This window comes from Zootoca vivipara, chromosome 7 (assembly GCF_963506605.1).
Source record: "Zootoca vivipara chromosome 7, rZooViv1.1, whole genome shotgun sequence".
NCBI classification, from domain to species: Eukaryota; Metazoa; Chordata; class Lepidosauria; order Squamata; family Lacertidae; genus Zootoca; species Zootoca vivipara.
The window spans coordinates 32,555,426-32,579,621 of NC_083282.1; the positions used below are offsets into that span (position 1 = coordinate 32,555,426).

At 40.3% G+C, this 24,196-nt stretch overlaps 1 protein-coding gene across 1 annotated transcript in view; it reads left to right on the forward strand.

Annotated features, from left to right (window-relative positions):
• Positions 1-24,196, forward strand: part of NEGR1 (neuronal growth regulator 1) — a 452,107-nt gene that overhangs the window by 335,534 nt on the left and 92,377 nt on the right. Inside the window, exons 5-6 of the mRNA XM_035123509.2 lie at positions 7,138-7,258; positions 12,013-12,164. Of these exons, the coding sequence (XP_034979400.1) occupies positions 7,138-7,258; positions 12,013-12,164 (273 nt within the window). The remainder of the gene's footprint in view (positions 1-7,137; positions 7,259-12,012; positions 12,165-24,196) is intronic.

Below are 24,196 nucleotides of genomic sequence, written 5' to 3' on the forward strand. Positions count from 1 at the left end.
ATGTCTGAAATTGAAGATCAGGCATGCGGATGAGGGAAGGAGCAGCTGCAGAGATCAGGTGGGTGGGGGGAGGGGAGGAGGCTGAGTCACCTCCACTGCATATTTTAAGTGGGAGAGGATGGGGATGGGGTGCATATCAAGCCCCCATCAGTGGGGCAGCCAGCGAAGATGCACGTCTACTGTGGCTGCTGCTGCTTTTACTGCTGACTGAGAAAATTTGCTCTGCCTCAGTGCCAGGGGAGGGTAGTGTCACGGTGCCTTGAAGTGAGGCCGATCACCTGCCCTGGTCTCCCTCAGTGTGAGGAAAGGAGGATCACATCAGCAGCGTTATCAGCTGAGATCATAAAGTGATATCAGTGGTGCCTTGAAATTAGCTGCCCTGCTCTCCCGCACGCAAGGAGTGATATATTCTTGTGTTTTGCCAGGTCAAAATTGTTATTGCGGGGTGATTTCAAATCCAATTTTGGCCAATATATTGAAAAATTGCACAGCGCTAAAACAGACCATAAAATTTGTGACATTACCATGCAAAAATGACCAAAAAAATAGTGGGATGGGGGAGGCAAGGGACCCCCTGGGTGCATTCTGCAGACCCCCAGGGGTCTCCAGACCACTAATTGGGAACCACTGCTTTAGATCCTTTAGCTGAGATTCCTGCATTGCAGGGGGTTGGACTAGATGACCCTTGGGTCCCTTCCAACTCTAAAATTCTATGATTCTATGACTAAGGAAGGCTGTTTTTAAAGTTGTTCCTCCTGCACAATTTTCTCAACTAAAATGTCATCCAAAGCTGCAAACGTGCAGGTACCATATGGGCATGCTACCCTACACTGGGCGAACAGCTGCTTTGATAGATGGGCTGGTTTCAACCTGAAAAACTGTGAAGGTAAATGGGTTGATCCCTCTCCCAAGCCCTACTCTGATCATATTTTCATGCCCTGTATCAGACAGCTTAGAAAGAGCAGGGAGTGGGGTGGAATCCTGCAAGTATCTTGTTCAAGCAACTCCAGTCACCTGTCACATTTGGTCCAAGCACAATACCTGAGTATTTTGGCACCACATATGACTGGGAAAGGTAACAGAATCATAAAGGAAAACTCTAGTGCTCCAACTGTATATCTTTTGGTTTACCACATTTTCCTTCTCCTTGCCTATTGTATAGAACAAACTTTTAAAGCCATCTATTTTAAAAAAATATTCCTGACTCCTTGGTTTTCTTGATCTCTTTGTAGTCATTGTTTTCTGCACTGCCAAGACATCAAATTTTAAAATGTAAATTTGATTAATGACCGATTTCATCATGATTTGTTTATCTTCAAAAAGAAAATTATGACAGTTCAATATAGCTTTCTTGTGGAACTGAAGCTATATTAATAATACCCAAATAAAAACATCTTATTTGACATAAAACGTTATTGAGTGCTGCTACAGTTTCAATAATTAACAATAATAAATAGCTAGCTTTAACAAAGTCTGATTGGCTGGTTAAAAAAATTGTTTGGAATGATGTAGTATTACTTACTGTATTTGTTTCCAGAGAAGAATATTAATATCAATTAGAATATTTCTAATGGCCTCACAGGAAATTTGCCAAGAACATTAGAAGGATTATAATTGCTACTTGGATTTAGTAGAGTTTAAATCACTTTTTGCCAGCATATTTAAAGGTCTGGTTCCTCCTGGATTAGTGCAGATATATTATAACAATAAAAATATAATGGCTTTGGTCTAGGAGTGAATCCAAGCAGTTTTCACAGGTTTTCTAGGTATGCTATCAGTGCCTCTGAAGTCTACATGTTGCAAATAAATGTGTACAATTCAAAGTGCTGGCAAAGCCCTACATGACTTAGGTCCAAGCTATCAGAAAGACTGTATTCCCTCATATGAACCTGCCTGGGTTTTGAGATCTTTGGGGGAGTCCTTTCTCTCAGTCCTGCCACCCCCACAGGCATGCTGGGTAGGGATAGGGGAGAGGGACTTCTTGGTGGCTGCTCCCAGATTCTGGAACTCCCTCCCTAGAGAAGCAAGATGGGCTCCTTCCTTGCTGTCCATCTGCCAGCTAGTGAAAACTTTCTTTTTCCAACAGATTTTGGGAACTGACTGCTTTTAATGAAAGGGCTGGTGCCATGCTGTTTTTATTGTGATTAGTTATACGTTTTAAACAGATTTTATATATGTATGTAGTTTGAAGTCTTTCAGTGTTTAATTGCATTTAAATTATTGGTTTTTCTATGTTTTTAGCAGTTCTGGTTTTTATCTGTAACCTGCATTGAGTCAATCCAAGTTAAAAGGGTGGGGCGTAAAAAGGTGAGGTAACCCACTGGCCCATTTAAATGAAAAGCCACTTCTTGTGGAGCAATTGGGAGTAGAGAGGTGAGGTTCTCTTTGTCCGCTTGAGCCTTGCACATTCTGGCTTGTTTGTGCAAGTTGGGTGGGCAGCTCACTAGGTGGGTCCAGAGGGTAGTTAATGCATATGTGTGAGTGGGTAGGCCCTACCACCTTGAAGGAGGTGGTTGAAAGCCCATTCCTATTTTGAAAGCCCTCCCTGGACCATGAGGTACTTGGCAACTACAGTTGTACCTTGGCTCCCAAACGCGTTGGGAGTCTAATGTTCCGGCTCCCAAATGATCGAAAACTGGACGTGAGTGTTCCAGTTTTCGAAAGTTTTTTTTTGGAAGCCGGATATCCAGTGCGGCTTTCGCTATTGTTGCCTGTGCAATCGGGAATCAATCGGAAGCCACACCTTGGTTTCTGAACTTTTCAGAAGGCGAACGGATTTCCAGAATGGATTCCATTCGACTTCCGAGGTACGTCTGTACTGTACTAATACCCACTTTTGGTGCAAGGTGCTTGAGAGGGTTGTGGCAATTTATCCACAGGCACTTCAGGAGTCAAGAGGAAATGGATTGCTCGGAACTATTCCAGTCCGATTCAGGCTTGCTTTAGGCACAGAACAGCCCTTGGTTTCCCTCCTTCGTGTGAGAGACAAGGGTAGTGTGACCCTGTTGCTGCTCTTGGATCTCCCAGCAGCTTTTGATACCGTTGACTATGTTATCTTCCTTTCTTTTTTGGGTTGGGAGTTGGAGGCAATGTTTTATGGTGGTTCTGCTCCTACCTGCATGTTTGGTCTAAGAAAATAGCACTGTGGGATTATGTGCCTACATCCTGGCAACTTAGCTGCTGGGTCAGGTGCAGATTTAGAAGAGCACGACCAGTTTGGTCACATTGGGTGCAGAGCCTTGGGCATGCCACACCTATTATTTAGAATAGAACATGAGAGGCAGGGGACATCAAATTTTGGCATTGCACAAGACACCACTGAAATTGGTGACCACCCATTGTGAGGTGCCACAAGGCACTATTTTATCCATAATGCTAGTTAACAGCCATCAGAAGGTCTTGGGCACAGTGCACCCAACTTTATTTTTCTATGCTTCTGATTTACACAGAACAATGGAAGTGGTCTAACCTAGTCAATCTACATCATTTATATGTTCTTGTTCCCCACCCCACCCCTCCCATAATGACTCGTTCCTTCAGCATGGGTTGCCCAGTTTTCCAGCAAGTCCGCTCACCCCTTCTGGTGTACCGGCGTTACAGGACGGCAGAGGCTGCACTGGAGACTTGACAAGGGAATCAGGGTGCATAAGCCCCCGCCATCTGTCAGGAGCCGAATTCTGGCCTGCATCCTGTTTTGGCTAATGGGGATGCAGGCTGGGGCTTGGCCTGTACTGGGGGACGGAACCAACAGAGCGGGAAGGCTGCCCTCAGGTCCGCCCCCTGGCCATTTAAACAACCTGCACCTGGGGCACTAGCCTCAGAAGTGATGCTTTTTCCAGCATACAAAAGCAGTGGTGGGAAATCCATGATATATCTGCTTCTCTTGTACCTTTTTTCAGAGAAACGGGATCTCTCTTTCATGGTGGGGGACTTGGCAATACAAATTTCAGCAAAAGAAGGGGAGTAGCATGTATCTGTAGTTCATACAAGACACACAAAATAACTATTTCTTAAGGAGAGAGTTGTGTTGTAACTGGAACTTTTCTAGCACTGTTTTTTTTAAGGGTCTTAATGAAACGAACAAACAAAAAATAACCACAAAGCAGCAGATATTCTCAGGTGTAATTTCCTCCAGAATTATTCTAAGTCTTACACATCAGTGGAAGCAACGGGGGTTTCAGATTGCTAGCCTAGTAACATTACCAATAATCTAGCCAGGAATTTAGCTACACTCCTAAAGTCATTTATATACTGGTATGCGGGTCTTTGATGACTCTCCATTAAAGTAAATAGTCAATATTAGCTCTTGCAAGCCTGCAAACAGTTCTGCATCATAAAATTCTAGTCATTTCAACCACATTTTGAAAATAGATCTATTTATGAACCACATGAACTTTTCTCTTCAAAATGCTACAGGAAGCCTGAAAACATTTTTCCCCCCTTCCAAAACTGGGCTTCACATAAAAAAAAAAACGGCAAAAAGTTAGAAAATACTGGCCTATGAAGTAGCTCCACTAAAAACTCCCAGTGGAAATGTCTGGCCTGAAATTGATACCCCATCCTTTCACCATTGTAAACCTTGCCAAAAAATAATCTGATTATGGTGAGGACATTTGTACATCAGGTGATTCTTGAGAAGTTAACCATGGTCCACTGGTCCAGCATCATTTCTCCAGTGTGCTTTACTGGAAGTGCATTCTACCATTTTGCAAGATAATGTTGGATATTTTATGAGTAAGGCCTAGGATGGTGAGGTGAAAAGGCGTGCCTGTACTTCCAGAAGTCATGTTAAACAGGAAACCGCAGTGTGTTGCAGCACATCTTCTGAACCTGCCTGCCAACCTACTTCTGCAAATAAATAAATAAACACCCTCCAATTATTAGAAACTTGTGTGCTCTTTTGCACCATCATCACCATAGCCTTAATTATTGCTCGCTTTTATAAGAATGGCAAACACATACCCTTGGATTTAAGGTGCTGTGAATGTTGAGTATAAATGCTATATATTTATTCAAATGTGAAAAATGTGTTACTGAATTTATATTAAAATAAATGCACTGATCAACATCATTCCTATTCTGCGGGCTGAGAAATGGAAAAGCGTTGTTTTCTTTATTAAATAATTTCAAGGGGACATGGAGATGTGTGGCTGGATAATGGAGGAAAATAGGCTTTGAATCGTCTGCAGCAGCTTATTGATTCTTGAATGATTTCAGGACAAGCATATTCCTTTTTGGAGAGAACTGTTTTAGGGCCTAAAACTTCGAAAGCAAACAGAAAATGGTAGTTGGATGAAGATGTATCCTGCAGTTAGTTTTCATATGTGAGCTGGTTTTTTTTTTAATAGAAATGGCACCTATGGTAAAATGGTAGGTGTGGGCGAAAGTTATCCTTTACTACCTCAAAAATAAACATATGAATCAGTCATTATATGAAATTCGTCAATATCTTTCTAATTAAAATTATTTAGTTAGGGTGTATGGTTTATTCATATTGTGTAATCGGTGTGTCTTGGAAATCTTTTTTAAAAAAATCTAGTTATTACACTGATATCCCACCTTTCCTCTAAGAAGCTTAGCTTACATAGGTGCCTTCTTTTCCATTTCATCTTCACAGCAACCCTATAAAGTAGGTTTGGTTGAGGGATGATGAGTGGCACAAGGTCAGCCAATGAACTTTGTGACTGAGCAGGGATTGGAACTTGGGTCTCCCGCGTCCTAGTCCAGCACTCTAACCACTACGCCCCATTGTCTATGCTGTTCAAACTCACTAGCATTCCTTCTTTAATGTTCCATTAATATCTTGCCTTTCTTCCACCATGGAACCCAAGATGGTGTACATGTATTTTCTAGGCAGTCACCCATCCAAGCCCTGGCCAGACCCAGACCTGCTTAGCTTCAGTAAGGCGGAGATCTCATGTGCCTTCAAACTATATCATGAGGCACAGTAGTTTGTATCTTTCCATTGATGATCAGTAGTAATGTTGGACTATTGCGGAAAGCACTTAATGCCAGCTTCCAATGTTTCTAAGAATTGTTTGGGCACATTAAAAACCCTCCTACTTATATACTTTAAAGAATCTGAACATGATTTACTTGTTGTTGTTCCACTAGACATATAAAAACCATAGAGACACTGACCAGGCTTCTTGATGAATCCCCTCTTTAATCCCCTCTTCTTCTTTGGGAATAGTTGATATCATAAAAGATTATAGCCTCTTTACATGACAAGCAGAAGGATGGGTGTGATTATGGAAGAAAGAGAATGATGAGGAGTCATAAGTTCACACATCTACAATAACATTATATCAACGGGAATGCAGCCTGGAAAAATGAATTAGATAGTATTTTGCAGAACACATACATTATATTTTAAACAGAAATGATAAAATAAATTATGGGAGAGAGAATGGCCATTGCTTGTGCTTCCTGGTATTCATTGGGAAATGTATTTCCCTAAACATGGATTTAGAAAATATTAGAACATTTTTTCTAACTTGTTGCAAGTACATGAACATAGTGAATTGTGGTGCTTACTTCCAGTGATGGCCAAACTTGGCCCTCCAGCTGTTTTGGGACTACAATTCCCATCATCCCTGACCACTGGTCCTGTTAGCTAGGGATGATGGGAACTGTAGTCCCAAAACAGCTGGAGGGCCAAGTTTGGCCATCACTGCTGTATTCACTCGACTGCACCTTTTGGGGGGCAAATTACGTCATTAGATTTGATGGCGCCAGCAAATACTTTTTGGGTTTCAAGGTTTCAAAAATTGATGCATTAGATTCACATAAATACGGCAATTTGTCATAAGTCACTTATGTGGAAGGACCATAGCTTAGTGGTAGAATCGACAGTGATGAGCTGGATTGACCAATGCTATGGCTTTATCTAAGCAGCGTTTGACAGCAGGGTGGGCTTGCGCTTCTTCACCTGACGTCATTCTGGGATGGTGAGGTGGAAGGGTGAAGTGGCAGTGAATACAACATGACTATGTGAAGTGCTTTAGATTATTAGCGCTATAGATGATATTGCCTGCTTGAGCAACAAGGGAACGAAATGTAACACGGATCGACATGTTTTACATGGCTTTGTGACAAGTGCAACTTTCAATAACAAATATTTATGTTTCCTTGTAGTTGCCCCAACAATTCAGGAAATAAAATCGAGTGGAGTGACGCTTGGAGGGAGTGGATTCATAAGATGCGAAAGTGCAGGTGTTCCTTCCCCCGCTTTTGAATGGTTCAGAGGCGAAAGGAAGTAAGTTTGACTGTCAAACCTGCTTTCATTTTTACATGCGCTCTAGGGTCTGTATATAACATGGGCAATGAATCAGAATTTGGCTCCTCACAGGAAGCAGTCAGTCACTTGCCTGCATTGCTGATATCATCCAGTTATGCCACCACAAATATAGATGTCTGGTATACAGTGGAGTGTTGCCCCAAACCAATTCCGTGCTGTAATGCAGATAAAGGAGCCCACAGAGGTTGGTTATCTTAGACTCTGTTAGGATTACCAAGAGAAAGATTGTAAAGCAACTTGCATACTTGGACTTTCTACATAAATAGAATATTGATGATCAGCACAGCATTTGGTTAAGCACAACTATATTCTCCTTGCAAATTAGGCATCATGAATGAGACAACACAAAAGCTTGAATCTAAAATATTATTTCCATTAAAACCCATGAAACAAGCAAAATGTACATTTCAAATAGCCTAATAAAGACTACAACTGTTCTAATGGTCTAATATATGATAATATCATTAATGTATTCAAATATGAGCCTAAATATAGATATTTCTCAGGGCTGAAGCTGATTCGTGCTGTTCTCCAGCTTGGTGTTTCCCACTGTCTCTGAAGGACGAGTTAAATCTGGTAGTGCCATAATCCCTCTGTGTAAATAGCACACGCACATGCACAGAACATAAATGCTGCCTGCTTATGTTTTTCCTCTCTGCAAAGTGGCTGGTGTGTGTGTGTGTGCGCGCGTGCGCACGCTGGAGGTTGGGAGGAGATAATCTGTAATTCCAAAAATAAAATATGAAAAATTAGAAAGGGGAGTTTGACTTTCTATGCATTTTCTTCCTCATGTGTTCCATATAGAAAACATACACTTTTAAATTAGAGGTTGATCTGAATTTAAAGCAAGTATAATTAGGTGATTTTATATTGGGATATGTTCCTCTGGGTACATTTGGGATACAGGAGAAAGCAGGTTTCAAAATTCACTGTGAGAACCTTGTGACCTTGAGGTGACCAAAAAGTATGCATTAAACTCAAATTTGGATTATACCACCAGACTGCAGATGGCTGAAGAAGGTTCATATCTGAATTCCATGTCTTCAGAAAGCTCATTGAATGTAAAAAAAAAAAGGAGCATGTCAGGGAGAACATAGTCTCATTAATACGGTGTAGATCAATTCTATGATATAGAGTAAATCAGCCTTAAATTCCCTGTGATAATTCCAATGATGTTGGATATTTCTAGTGTTTCTATGTTAATTAGCCCTTAGAAGCAATTAGTCCTTAATCAGTAGCATTTTCAAACAAGGCAGTCTTGTATCAGGAAGCTTTTAATGTTTGCAATTTAATAATGTTTTTGTATTGGAGCTGCCCCATCCCCCGAGTGGCTGGAGAAGCCCAGCCAAATGGGCAGTGATGATAATAATAATAATAATAATAATAATAATAATAATAATAAAGTCTACTGTTTTAAAAGCTGTTTTTATTGCTATTTTAATGAATACTTATACTATTTTATGTAAACAGCTTAGAGATTTTTTGAATAAGCCGTATATAAAACTTTTGCGAAATCAAAAGTAATATAATCGATCCTAATCAAGCAGCATCAGTATTCAATATTCACAATTATGGTTTTCTCATCATTACTCATTGCATACTATTAAGTACTTCTGAATGTTTCATTTACACTTCAGCGTTCGTGAATGAATCATCCTGATATTAATTGATTTTCAAGTTTGGTAAACTTGTTAATATATTTATTTTTTCTTGGTTTGCTGCTGTACCACAGTAGTGAAAAGCAACTGAGAGTTTCCATCCCTTTTGTCAAAATGAATTAAACAGCTCCAAACACTTGAAAATTACACAAGTGAAGTTGAATTCTCAAATTAAATCACTTAGAAAAAAGTAGATTAAAGAAAGGTGAGGTTTCGAGAGATAATTATTCAAACCTATAATTCCTAAATGTTCATGTTTGCTCAATGCAGCAATAACTCATGCTTCAGGATTTTGAAAAGGACTATTTGTTTCCTACTAGTGTGTTGTCTACTGCTTTCAGATGACTAAACTAAATGCTATTTTATATGCAGGGCTGTGTACTGATTAAATAAAAAATTGGAGCATTAATGTAATGTAAAATATTAAATCATCAATATGCAGCTATACTATTAATAATGATAGATATGTATTTTGAGGCTGAATGCTGGGGAGGGAATTGTACCTCTCTCCCAGATTTATGATGTGCTGCCTCAATATATCAAAATTAAATGGTAACTTGTTGATATAAGCAAGAGTTCTGCTTTCAGGATGAAAAATAAGCAATTCCCTGAGTAATCAAGCATAGCTAAGTATTTTCACATTTAACTATGCCTATCCAACTTCTGAATATGGTTACATATGTCCTGAAAATAAATGAGTCCAAGAGAAAAATATTTTTCAAATATCCAGTGTTTACCAATTGCTCCTTCATCTATTTCTGGAAATTCCTATGCCAGGAAGCCTCAACCTTTGGTCATATGAAGACTCTAAAGGTCACTTTTCTGACTGATGGAGTCTTCCTAAATTTGGCTTTAAAAAGGGCTGAGAAAAAGATGGCCACCCAAAATTCTTCACACTACTCAACAAGTGGCAAAATCCACACAACAGCTTGTTGGGAGGAGGGCCCAAAGACTCAGGTGTAGTTTCATTAGCAGTGCCATAGCTTCTTTCTTCCCCCACCCAAATATTTTGTGGCCACTGAAAGCAGCGTACCAGAACTTTTCTATTGGCCACCCAACCACCATTTTGCACCTCCCACAATGCATTAGATGTAGTGTAATTTCAGGGCATTGTGGGGGGAATTGGCAGAGAATATTCAAACTTTTTTTTTTGTAAAATGGCAGTCTTTTTCCAAGTCTAAAAAACAAAATTTTCATCAAAAAATATCTCTTCAGATATTTATCTTTCTTTCTGAGAAATCGGGATCACTGAGTTGATAGAGTTCACCCTTCTTCTAATAAGTCCAAGGTGGAACTAATAAAGGAAGGAGTAAAGGAAATATCCTCGATCAATCCAAGATGGTGCAGCGTGTCTGTTACATGAAGCTTTCTCCTTTGCTGGAAATCTCTTCCACCTCAGTATGCAGACCCAAACTTTGGACACTCGTGCTCTGCATTGATCTGTTGAGTGGAAGATTGGCCTCTGTTCCGGTCCACAGCTTTCTGTACACAAAATTTTCTGCAGCACTGGGGGCACATTTCTAGAGAGCTACTTGCCTGCTAAACTTATTTGTATTTCCAATCCGATACAGGCAATCTTCCGCAAGGATAAAAATGGGGGCAGGGGGCGGAAGAGGGGAAATAAGCACAGTTACTAAAGCAGAAAGTTACATTAAGGAAAATACTGCTTCCCTTTTGCGTAGCAAGTGATAGGAAGGAGCAACTTTGATTCTTTATCATTTTAAAGAAGTGAATCTGCAAAATTTCCCTATAGTAAAACAGAAAGGGGTGAATGAGATTTCTATGGATAATATATGTGCTCTTGATGAAAAGAGAGTATACTCTCTTTAGAATGCAATACTACATTCACTTTGTTTGAATGAAAACTCCTTTAAATAAACACACATAAGGCTGAGGTCTAGTCAATACATGCCTATATTGCTGTGCAGGACAATTCTATTCACATTACTCAAAAGTAACCCACTTGTTTTAACGGAACTTAATCCCTAGTAAAAGTGCCTTGGGTTGTGCTTCTAGATATGTATTACACTTCTGCTGGAATTAAAATGCACCTGGCTGCATCCTGACCTTTTTAAATGAGCTTTTGCTTTTCATAAGCTACTCATTTAGTGTGAAAAAGTGAGCAATTCATAGAACTAAGTAAAAGCCATTATGATGTGCAAAAATCCATTATGATGTACAGTCAGTAGCAAAAAAAAAGGATGGTGAATCATTTGCATTTACCAGGTCTGATTTTAAGAAGTAATGGTGTTGTATGGGATGTGTATTTCAAGATCATTCGATGGGTGCACACCAATTGATTCAAATGGCTGTTGGTAGGAGGAATAAGAAGAAATGGGAAGAAAGGAAAGGGCTTAAAAGAGCAGTGATGGAGAGAGAACTTAGCACCAATATCAGCAATAGTCTTGGTGTAGCGGATCAAGCCAATTGTCTGGAATCAGTGCAGCCTAAAGTAATGTGCTTTTGAGATTTGTTAATTTCCAAATCGTCATCTTGATGAACTGGAACAAATTGTTAGTCATAAGACTATTGGTATCAGTCCTGCTTTGCTTTGGAATACAAGTTCACCTGGAGCCCTTTGACCTGTCCTGTCTCCTGTTGGTGCCAGTATTCCCTACTCCCTTTGTAATGCCCAAGGAAAGCAAAAAGAGACTTTTCTTACTCAGAGCTCTTGGGCCTAAGTCATTTGCCAGCTTTTCTCTTGCTTGCCCACAAAATGCTCCCTGAACCGAGCATCTCTTTCCTGACTATTTACCTATGGCATTTCCCCCATACCATCTTCACCACTCACAACTGGGCTTGCCCCCTGTCAATTGGTAGGGAAAGGAAAGGTACCTTTAATCTATTTTCAAGCAAAAATGGAAAGCCCTTTGCTGTGGCAAACACCATCATATACCCGATATAGCATCACTGCCATTCCTTGTCCATGTTATCTCACTCACTCCTCCATCCCAATCAGGTAAAAACTATTGTTTTCCATCCACATGAGAGAAAAATGCAAAATATATTTGCCTGTGCCTTCTAATTGAATATTTCCCTTTTCCTCCCTTCTAGACTGATCAATGGACAACAAGGGATTACCATTAAAAGCTATAGTTCAAGATCATTTTTAAATTTCAACAACGTGACGGAGGAGCATTTTGGAAACTACACATGTGTCGCTGCCAACAAACTAGGCACAACCAATGCCAGCCTGCTTCTTAACCGTAAGTCAAAAAAGATTGTGGAAAGTATTCTTGCTTAGGCTTTTTCTTTTACCCTCTCTACCCTGAAGAGGTCCACCTGCTTCATGATCTCTTGAAAAGTATTGTTGACACCCACAAATTTCTCTGAACAATTTCACATGCATTTCATTTGGCGGTAGGTCTCGGTTGAAGTGAACCAGGATACAGCAAGTCTGTTTCATGATTATTTGGCTTCGTTCTGTTCAAGCAGAGTGCAAGAACATTGTACCTGGGCTGACCTCGGCAGGAGGAATCTGAGTCTTAGGGCTGGATCATACATGGCCTGGTATGGGAGTTGTGCTTTTGCTGAGTATGGCCAAGACAAGTGCCACCATGTTTCATGGAAAAGTCTTACTCTGGAGTTCACCATACATGCCAACCAGTAGTGAATTTTGTAGGCAAAGGTCAGCCAGTTTCATGAAGTGCTTTGCAAAGCACAAGTTCAGGGCACATGAAAAAGCAAATGAAAGTTTTAATACTTTGAGTGGGCCTCAGTGTCTGCCATCAGTTCCCAATTCATTTCCTGAAAGACTGTTGTTTGATGTGTGTTACTTGCAGGTGCTAATGTTCTTTCATGTGTGTTCCATTTCTGACACCTGTTGCATGTATGGGATTTATCCCAAGAGCAAGTTTCTGGCTTGTACATCATTCTCTAATATAGGACGTTGAATGTGAACTTACTGGGGTTCCTAAGCAAATAGGCTATGATAGTTTGCAGCCGTCTCATGAGCTCAGGTGAACAATTGTGATATATACAATTAAGAAGCGAGTCCAATATACTAATGAGATTGACACAAGGTTTTGCCTACAGGAATGAACTATTTATTTGGGTATGTGTGTTCTGGGAGCTGTAGGAGTTTGCCATATCATACGCCATGCATAATTCTTTTAGAATTCAATTAGCTGACAATGAGCAATTCGCTGACATATTTTATCGAGTGTTACAATAAATAGAATCTGACAAAAAATATTGCTCACTATTTTTTTTTAAAAAAAGACTTTGATTTCTTAATTAAAATGTTCATGAATAAATAAAGAGCTGGTGATACATTAGGAAGATACAAGAAATAATTGAGTGTTTGGAATGGAGTAATTAGAAAAGCTGCCAATACTGACTGAGGATACGGAGCCCCTGTTGGCCAGCTATCTTCATTCCCCTGCAGGGTTGCAATTGGTGTATGAAGACACAGCGATTTTATCATGGACCTGTAACAAAGCCTTACTATAGCATTGGAGCAACTGATTCTATAAATGTAGAAGACAACACACCTCTGCTTTTGCAAAATTCCCACTATTGCAGAATCCTTGCTAATTAACTTTATATTTGTGTCCCTTGAAAAGGATTTGGATATGTATGGGAGACTTCTAGTGATTGCATTTTTTCTCCTTTCGGTGCTAAAGTAGTGGAGGTAATGTGATCCCGGGGCTGCTTGCAGTGTTTAACCACTTTCATGATGAAAAATGTAAATGAGCAATATTGATTTACAAGCTGTATGTTTAGGAATGCCAACGTGTTTGTATGTTTGACTTAAAAATTAGACTCGGACGCAAGGAGCATGGCCAGGATTTTTGTTGGACAGGGCAGACCTTTTGTTGCGGGCGGGGGAGAACCTCAGTTTGCTATGTATTTTTATTGATTTCATTTGCAGCCCCCCCTCCTGCCCCCGTGGCTACACCCATGCTCAGATACAAGTTGCTTTGAACTTACAGTTCATTTCATAGCAGTGACTCAGGGGTGCATTGCTCAGAGTGGCCAGAGTAACAGGGAAAGCATGCTTCAGTTGCCAACCATCTTGACCCATGGTGACATTTGCAAACCAGAGAAACTGTCATGGTCACTACACATAGAAGTAACTAAGCACACACCACAACCTTTTCTATTGGCTATAATAGAATGCTTCTTTCAAGCCCTGGTATCATTGGGAGGCACTATGGTCACCAGGAAAAGCTTCTATGGGCAAATGTCCACTAACAGATGCCATGTTGGGGACCCCTGTAGTACTAGTTTGTTCAGGGGCACCATAATGCCCCTTCATAAAGGAACATTTGTTTTGGAAGATGTTCAGAAAGACTTCTGAGAAATACTCCTACTTGTGTTTGCTTAAATTGCAATGTACAGTACTACAGACGCCTATGCTAAAAACATTGTGTGGTCGTGTAGCATTAAGTATTTGTCACAGATAAGAATAATGATGAATTAGAAGTCAAGAGTTGGTGTTATTGCTGTAATGATGCACACTTTTGTCTTGTTGGTCACACAACCCTTTTGCAACTTACCTTGAATTGTTTGTTGATCACTTGCTTCTCTATGGAACTGAGGAAAAACAACAACTGTGCTTTTTTCATATACCCACACCCAAAATTGTGAGAAAGGTGAATCAAGAGCCCTTGTTTAGCTAACCAACTTCCGATTCCAGAGTTTTAATTGAAGTATGGTTAGTTCAGGATAAGTAACCAAGTGAATATATTAAAACAAAAACAGTCTTTACTTATCTATAGGAGTATCTAAACATAGTAGAGAATGGAGGGATTTGATTGTGTTCACATTTAAAGGTGAACCTACCTAGTCTTCACTTTCTGAAGCAGGCATCCCCAAACTGCGGCCCTCCAGATGTTTTGGCCTACAACTCCCATGATCCCTAGCTAACAGGACCAGTGGTCAGGGATGATGGGGATTGTAGTCCAAAACATCTGGAGGGCCAAAGTTTGGGGATGCCTGTTCTGAAGCAATACAGTATACACAAACTGAAATAAAACTACTCTTTAAAATTCACACCTCTCCTAATTTTGCAATGCAGGTCTCCAGCCAAGTAATGTGTCTACATACTAGGGTAAAGTGTAAGTATAAATGCACATATTAGTGAAAATAACATTCAAAAGTGCATTATATTAAGTTGTCTCCAAGTGGTGCACAGGGCACCCAATATAATAATTCTGAAAATGAGTTGAAACTATACAATAAGAATGGAATTTAAAAGCCTGCTTAAATTAAAAAAAGTATTCAGTAAGCAGCAGAAATTCAACAGTGGGCCTTTCTGATGTCAACTAGAAGGGAATTCCATAAAATTGGGCCCACAGTTCTTAACACACAGCTCCTTGTGAATATGATCTGTCTGTCTGAGCCATAAGAAACGACTAACCGTGACTCACCTGAAAGCCTCAGTGATTGGACTGGTGAATGAGGACTTTTTATTTTTAAAAAAAATCAGAAGCAGATATGTAAATGTGGGGAACTGAATTTAAGATTGGAAAATTAGATAAACTGAAATTGACAGATTCACCCATCCCTATTAAATAGTTAACATGAGCCTGCATGGTTTTATAATAATCACCCTGGGATCAGGGGTGTATAGAAGTACACAGATCTTTGTTAATAAATACTACTGCATATCTTTAAAGGTTTTGTTCCCCTGCAAAAGAGGCTTCTTCTTCCCCATTTCTTCCTCAGGCTTTGATATTCCCTTACTATTATTGCAGGGTGGTCAAGGGTGCTGCGTGTGCTTTTCTTTACAGTAAACACTCTAGCACTCTGCAGCCTCTCTAGCTGCCTCCACTTCCTGATATGAAAAAGCCCAGTGGGAGGGCTTATCTCATGATGTCTTCCCCTGGGATTTAACTAAAGTGAAAGCACCTGGGAAGGCTGCAGACTACAGACCACTGGTGAGATGACCTACAGAATGAACATTCCACAAACATTCCTCAGCCACCTCATAAATAAGGTAAGCACAACAACAACAACAACAACAACAACAAACCCTGCACCTCACCCATGAGAATTTCACCAAACTTGTCTTTCCCCTTTGATAATTTTCAAATGCAGTTTCCTTTCTCATTCATTGTTGGAGAAAGGTTAACAAAAATATGAGAGACAACTTTCAGCACAGCAGTAGTATAAGAAGTTGATAAATGAGGGAGGTGATCATAACAATTGTTGTTTCAAAGAAGTTATAGTGCTGTGGTGTAGAAGTGCCATGGGGTGGGTGGATGGAACTCAAGTCTAGGTACTCAGTAATGTAATTGTTTGAAGCTAAACAGGTGTGTCCCTGATTATTTCCTAAATGATAGATCACCACATGTATGCTATACAAATAATACTACGAATGGAATTGCTGAAGCCGGCACAAATGAGAATTTTTTTAAGGTGATGGGGATCTAGATCACAGAATAGATGTTGTGAAATCTTTCTTCAACCTTTCTGGCTAATCAGTGCCTTGTGAATTTTGTGACCACATTGTCAAGAGCACTGGGGCACAACTTGTGGGTGAATAAACAACATATCATCAGTAGACATGAAAAACGAAGCATCTCCCGATATCAAGTATAAAATAACAAGTCACAGAATTTTAATTATCTGTGATTAATCTTTCTTCTAGTCTATTCCAACAATATTATTTCTGAAGTATATATTATTAATATTTTGCTTCCAATACATACTGGAAGCTTTATGAGATAACACTGTCACCATGTGGGTGTGTATACTGTATAGTCCCATCCTGCCATCTAGGGGCCCACCTTAAGCATTTTGCATTATTTACTTGGCAGGTTTTTGCACAGAGCTTCCTCTGCTGAAAGAGGAAAAATGAAGTCTTTGCTATAAGTAAAGTCATGCATTTTATGATTCGTTAAACCCATTCTCCCAAAGAAACAAGCAGTCTTACCATATGTACCTGAGATGAAAGGCCCCGTTTGCAGAGGAGCTAAGAAACAGAGACAATGAAAGAAGGAGTTAAGCCGTATTTAAATATGCAAACCCTGCTTCTGAATTAGCACAGTGTTAAGTTGAAACAAACAAACAAACAAAAACAAAATTCCTATTCCTTGAAAACAAATCTGGAGACTGCCAGAAAACAGGGACTAACTCTGCCTTGCATAATTTTTACTTACTTTCAAACCACAGAAGCAAGGGAGCAATATTGCTGCTAAATATTCCTAAACAAAGCTGCAAATTCTGTGTGGAAAGAGCAAGTGAAATACCCACATATCTTAAAATGAGTGTATTAAGAAACCTCATGTACCCAAGGAAAAAAAGTGCCAAGTAGGCGTACGATGCAGACCATATATTTGAATATTTCTGTTTACATTTCATCCACACTTAATGGAAATTAATCACAGGTAAATATGCATTGGTTTGCAACTGAGAATATTTTGATTTGGGTCCAACAATGCCTCAGTGTGAGCTCAAAGCACTACTGCTCACTCAAAGCTGTGTCTCCACATCCCATTGATTCTACCTGCAGCCTGCTCCTCATTGAACAAAATTCAGGTGGCTTGTCCAGTAGGTCAGAGGGAACCACTCCACTGATGTACCCATGCAGCACAACCTCATTGCCACGCCTCACCCCTACTGATAAATGGCAATGCTGCTGCTGCTCGGAGGCTATAGCTGTGTCTCGACCTCACCAGCTGATCCACTCTTGCTGGAGTGTCACCGAGCCTTCCAGAGCGGCTTATCAGGAGGCTGTGTGGAAGGAAGGGGTGGGTAATGGCTGAGTAATCTGCCCCCAGAAAATAGGAACTGGGACTCCAAAAATCACTTTTATTCTACCTACAAGCAACAGGCATCTAAGTTGCAACCAATCCAAAACAACTAGGAATAACAGGCTGGTTTTGCAGAATTTATGGAAGTGTCACTGTGAATGCTTTAAGAAGCTACTTCTAAGCCGCCATGCTAGAACTCACCATCTGTGTCTTATTGAAAGAAATTATAAGATGTTCGATGATAGTTTGAGTACTGCTACCATTTATCACCAACAACTTTAATTTTACTTATTCTTAATTGTTCAACATTTATGGTTTAGATTTAAGATTATAGACTCGGATCCGGTGTTACATTGGTCATTCTGAAATAAGTGAGGCAATTTAGTCGTTGCATGACATGAGTTTCACTGATTTCAATAAGAACAAAAAATGCAACTAAGGCTCCAATCCCATGCACACGTTCTTGAAGATAAAACAGATTGAACTCTATTGGACTTAGGCAATCTTTTTATTATGAGTTATTGGATTTATATACCGCCCTATACCCGGAGGTCTCAGGGCAGTTCGGAGAAGCTCCCAGTGCAATCGCAATCTGCCAATCCTGTTGCCATCTTGCCCCTCCCTGCTCTCTCCCAGTCTGAGTGATGTGGGCAACACAAGGTTGAGTGAGTGCCAACCCACCTCCATTCCAGTTCCCACTTCTGATTGAACTTTGTTAACAAAGAAAAAAAAGTTCATGATTGCAGGAAATAGGTACTTAGACTATAAACTTGCTTTTAAATAATTTTTTTTTGCTATTTTATATCTTTTTTTAAAAAGAAAACATTGTGAAGCCATTCTGTGCCCTGCATGATAGTTTTTTTTTGGACCTTCACTGTAAGAATGAAAAAAAATATTGAGAACTACTGCCTTCCTGTCAAGCAAAGAGAATTATGCATCATAATATTTTAAAGGGGACTCAGCTGCATATACAAAAGCTTCTCTCATTGCTTAATGTCGTTAAGCAGCTGTCACAGATTCATCTTAGCGCTGAATTAAGTGATCTGTTTGTATACCTATCATATGTTTTCAGCTCTTTGGGGATGAAAGGTGCCATAGAAATGTTGAGAGATGGTAATAAGGATGGTGGAATGTAAATACCATGTTGTCTTGAACATCTGCTTTAGTGGCAGAAGAAGGAAATAGATAACAGCATATTTACGTCATGTTAATTCAGTAATAAAAGCAGAACTTTTTTCGCTGAACGGAAGTTTAGAGTGAACTTGAAAGTTGCTTTGGCCCTTCTGACGGTAGGAAAGAAAAGGAGGGAGACGTATGCATTCCATAAATGGAAAAAAGACATACATATGGGGGGGGGGCAGAGACATTACTTGGCCTTTATATAAACTATGGCACAAAGTTGCATGAAATTTGCATATTCTAATTTATATGAACAGATGCAAGATCACAAGCAGAAAAATAAAAATCGCAAAACTTTTTTAGAAGGAGGTAAAGGCACAAGAACCTAGGCCTAGTACAAAATACCTGGAACTGGGGTCCTCAAGACCACTCATTAAAAAAATGACCCTTTGGTGGGTAAAGATGCATCTGGGGCAAACTATGTTCTGCAAATGTTTTATAGTAAAGTTTCCATTTGATGGCCTTAGGTAACCAAAGTGATGTATGGAGCATGGCATGTTTTGTGGACCAAATGCTACAGATCTGGATTGCTATTTTGCATCTTAGTTTTCTACCACACGCTATGTGTTGGTTTATATCTGGAGTCTGCAACATGGCCCTTGTGGGCACCAGTGTACCTTCTCATCCATTTCAATCCCTTACCCCTTCCAGTTTCCAATTGATGTTTTCTGGCTTGGGGGAATGTTCTTTGAGATAGGGTTCCAGCTGGTTTTGCCTGTGTTTTGTTTTGGGATGAGTGTCGGTATTTGCCTGCTTTTCAAGAAAGAGTAATGTTCACATCATGACCATATCTTTCATCTGTGAAAAGACTATTTTGTCATACCCACTACAGTACAGTTTTTTTAGGTTTTCCCTGGAAAAAACTACTTTTCCAGCAAGTTGCTTGAACAAAGTCTAAATGGTGATTAGACTTTATCTGGTCTTTACTGAACATTTGTTCTGATTTGTTTACAGAGCAGTTATATGACACTTTCCAGATTTGTTCATGGGGCATAATTTGTTTGTTACACACTTTTCAGTGCATTTCCCCATCACATTCAAACTGCAAAAAGTTTGCTGTTTTGTTTAAAAGTGAATTTGTTTCATTAGGTAAGCAGAGTGTTTTGAATCCACTTTAAAATACACAAACCTAAAGTTTCGGTTTGAATCCCTCCCGCAGACTACTGACGAACTGGAGGTGCCCTTAGATTTCCAGATGCATTCCTGGGCCCCAAAAGTTGGAGACCCATTGTTTACCTAGACCTAGCTGGCTCAGGAGCACCTAGAATTGGTGAGTCATCCTCAGTCATGCCCCACCACAGCCCATCTGCCCTGAAGTAAAATTTTGAGGAAGTGAGAACACTGATTCTGATGATAGTGAAACAAAAAACCCACATCAGATTTAAAAAATAGTAATTCTTAAGCTGTATTGTAAAGGGAAAAAATGCTGCTTAAAATAAACATCTTAATTAAGCCTCTGTGATTAGAACACTGAATCTAGTGCTGTGTAATTATACATACTATTTGAATGCGAGGTTCAAATTGCCAAATGGGCACTTAGCATCATATGGAATAAATATTGTTCTGTTCTACATAATGTGTGTTTCCTATATATGATTTGTGTGCCTTTGACATTTGCTTTATCCGTAAACAAACATGTGATTGAATAGAAACACATCACAGTGGTACATATTCTAGGAGCAGGGGTGTCGTAAGGTGTTCAAAAACACAGTATTAGCATTGTGTTCATTTTTGTGACAGTATTAAGGGCTCCCCCCCCCAGATGCTAGTCAATGGCTTAAAAATAAATTAGCCCCATTAAAACTTCAGTAAAGCAGCACTATACATAGAGCTGAACCAACCACAGATTATTCATTGCCATAGCTAATGTTTTATTTTTAAAAAAATAAACATACACAGGAGTATGTGTTAGCGCTTGTTGGTCTAAACTCTCCTTACTACATTTATGAATGCAAACTCTGAAACACCGAAACTATAGGATTTTATTTTTAATGCAGTTTGCCTGTATGTATAATTTATCTGTGTGGCCATTTGTGTTGATTCCCATTGAGCCATTAAATACTGGTATGTCTCCTGTGTATATTTTGCCTATGCAACGATTTCTGGAAAACCAGACACTTGGGCCTTCGACCAATGATTCTCAAAGGGTGTAGCGTGTCAGATTGGTAGCAAGAAGATTCAAGGGCAGTCGATGTTATATTTTGGGAATGACTCATGTTGTTATGTAGCTGCATAGTTTTTTACTTTCTGGATGTTCCATGATCATATTATAGAGTAGTTGTGTTCTTTGCTACAAATCAGGGGTTGGTTCTTTTTGTTTTCCAATGTATTTCTTGTACCTATGACAAACTTAGTTGGTCTCTAAGGTGCTACTGTTAAAGACATGAGAGGTGCCTCAGACAAATGGAGTTTTAGAAGTTTTATAGCCTTTGATCAAAAGGTCAGGGGTGGTCAGATGCCACACTACTGGAAGGATTTTTTAAATTTTGTTTTGACTACGTCAGACCAACACGGCTACCTACCTGTAACTTACCAATAAAAAGTTGGTGTTGTGTGAGCAAATTTTTATTCTGAAAGTGTGGCCCAGACAAAAAAAGTCTGAAAACCACTACCACGACTGATAGCAATTTCTTTGGTTTGAATGAGTTGGGTTTTGGGTTTTGTTCTTTTTAACTGCATAAAAACAGACACAGACTGAAAACTTAAGAGCCTTGTTCATTATTCAGCTACACACAGATGCTAGTCTGTGCATGCCCATGTGTCAGAAGCAGAACAGGTTATTTCCACCCTATAATATATGAACATGCTGCCTCTTCCCATTCTACCATTGGTATAGACCGGAAAGCTGCTGTCACCACACCTTCAGCTATAAACATATCTGCCCTGTACAGAAGGAATAGGAAGTGTGTGTGTGTTTGGAGAGCTGATACCCAGATGAATCAAAGAATTGCAGAGTCCTCTAGTCGAACTCCTGCAATGCCCCAAGTGGGGCTCGAACCCACAACTCTGGGAAGATTCTGAATAGAGAAAAAAATTGGTTTAGGCACATACAAAATAATAATAATAATAATAATAATAATAATAATAATAATAATAGTTGTTGCAGTATTAAGTTTTGCTCTGCTAAAAATATGTGCATCTACCGGCTCTCCCGTTGGATAAAAAATAATGACTTGACACTTCAAGCCTTTATTGATATCCTTTACATATGGTGTCACCTGCTCTATTGAATTGTTCTTTCAGCTCTTATTTTGCTACCTGTACTAAAAATAAAACGGGGGGGGGGGAGTACATGGCCATTGCTAGGAAGATTCCTTAAATTCACAGGGATCTGGAGAATTAGTTTAAAATGTTCATTTACTTTGCTCCACAGATTGAATGAAAAAATTGTGACTATTTTATTGGCTTGCGTTTTCATTAAATTTAAAGGTGCTTTCTTTATTGGCAGATATATTGTATTTAATGTGTTTGGCTTCGTGGCAGATTTTGCTAGGTTTTAGCTCAGTAACACCACTGAGCTAGCCATTTTGTCATCTCTACAAAAGAAAGGTAATCTCCAGGGAAATTTAGTTTATGTTCATGCTTTTGCTTCTGTGCAGCCAATAACCTACAAAAGGAAAAGAAACCCACCAAGCCTCCCCCCCCCTGCTAGCTCTGCTCTGCTCAGTTCACAAAACACTAACCCTAAAAACAAATCATGATATCTGGCTGCTATTTGATGTAGCATCAGGTTTGGGCTGCAGAGGACTTTCCTTGCAATTTTTGCAGGGAGAAACCGTGACTCAAGTTGCATTTCTAATGAATTCAACTGAACTTGGGAACAGTTTCAGGCTACTGTAAAGTGGGGTAAAAGGTAAAGGGACCCCTGACCATTAGGTCCAGTCGCGGACAACTCTGGGGTTGCAGCACTCATCTCGCTTTACCGGCTGAGGGAACCGCTGTACAGCTTCTGGGTCATGTGGCCAGCATGACTTAGCCACTTTCTGGCGAACCAGAGCAGCACACGGAAACGGTGTTTACCTTCCTGCCAGAGCGATACCTATTTATCTACTTGCACTTTGACGTGCTTTCGAACTGCTAGGTAGGCAGGAGCTGGGACCGAACAACGGGAGCTCACCCGGTTGTGGGGATTCGAACCACCAACCTTCTGATCGGCAAGCCCTAAGCTCTGTGGTTTAACCCACAGCGCCACCCGCGTCCCATGTAAAGTGGGGTAGGTTTACATTTAACATTAAAAATAGCCATTGTTATTTTAGGAGTGTTTTAATCCTAAGAGTTCACACAACATTGCTTTTTTCTTTTTTTAAAAAAATCCACAGAATATACGCAACCCAGGCCATTGAATTATTCTAATAACAACCACTTATACAGCTCTTTCCGTCAGAGCTCTAATGTCTTTTTCAGGGATTCTCCCCTTTCGAGATTACAACTATGTGATGTGGAAATCGGGCCACACTCACTGTCTCGGCTGTTCTATCCTCGCTGGCCCCATTGGCCCTGTGTCAAGACTTTGCGCAATGTTGTGATGTCGTGCCTGGCCCCCTCAGTACTCTTCAGAAGATGGCACCTCTGGGCCTTACATATCGAAAAGAACATTTTCCTTTTCTGATCTCTGAGTAGCCAAGAGTGTCAGTGTTGCATGTGGAGACCCTTTAACCACCCCCGAAATAAATTCAGACAAAACTCAAATCTTTGGTTTGGTTTTTGGCAGAATTTAGGCCACAACTTTATTGATTACAATCAAGTGAGTGGTTGCATAGGCTCTGGTTCGACTAGCTCCCTGCACCCTTGCAGGCAGCGCTGACCCTGGGCACCAACCATAGGTCAGCCTTGGGTGAACACCTGGGACAGTGGAAAGCAGGAGCCCTGCCAGTCCTCCACACAGATGTCCCCTGGACTCAGGCTCAGGGCACAACCCCTCACCGGGTAGACCAACCATGAGTCCGTGGATTCCTTTAGCGGAATACCCAACGCATAGGGATGGCGATACCCTTCTGCCACTCCTATCAACTTGAACCAGAGCCTATCCACAACCTTACAAGTTGTGACAATTTGCTATGCGGCAGGCAAAACCCAAATGGCACCAGCCAATCAGCCAAGTAGGGAAAATTTCTGCTGTGCCCCTGTCCCAACGACAGATGACACATGACGGCATAGCAAGGTCAAGCGCAAGCCCTATATATAGCGAGAGGTGGGTGGGTGTTCCGATGCACAGAGCCCCAAAGAGGAAGCTCAGGGACACATGCATGGGCTTAGGTAGAGGTCCCTCGATGTACTTTCGCTGGCATCCCATTGGTCTGATTGCTATCCAAACGCTCCCACCCACAACACAGGGTCTGGTTGCCAGGTCGCACCGT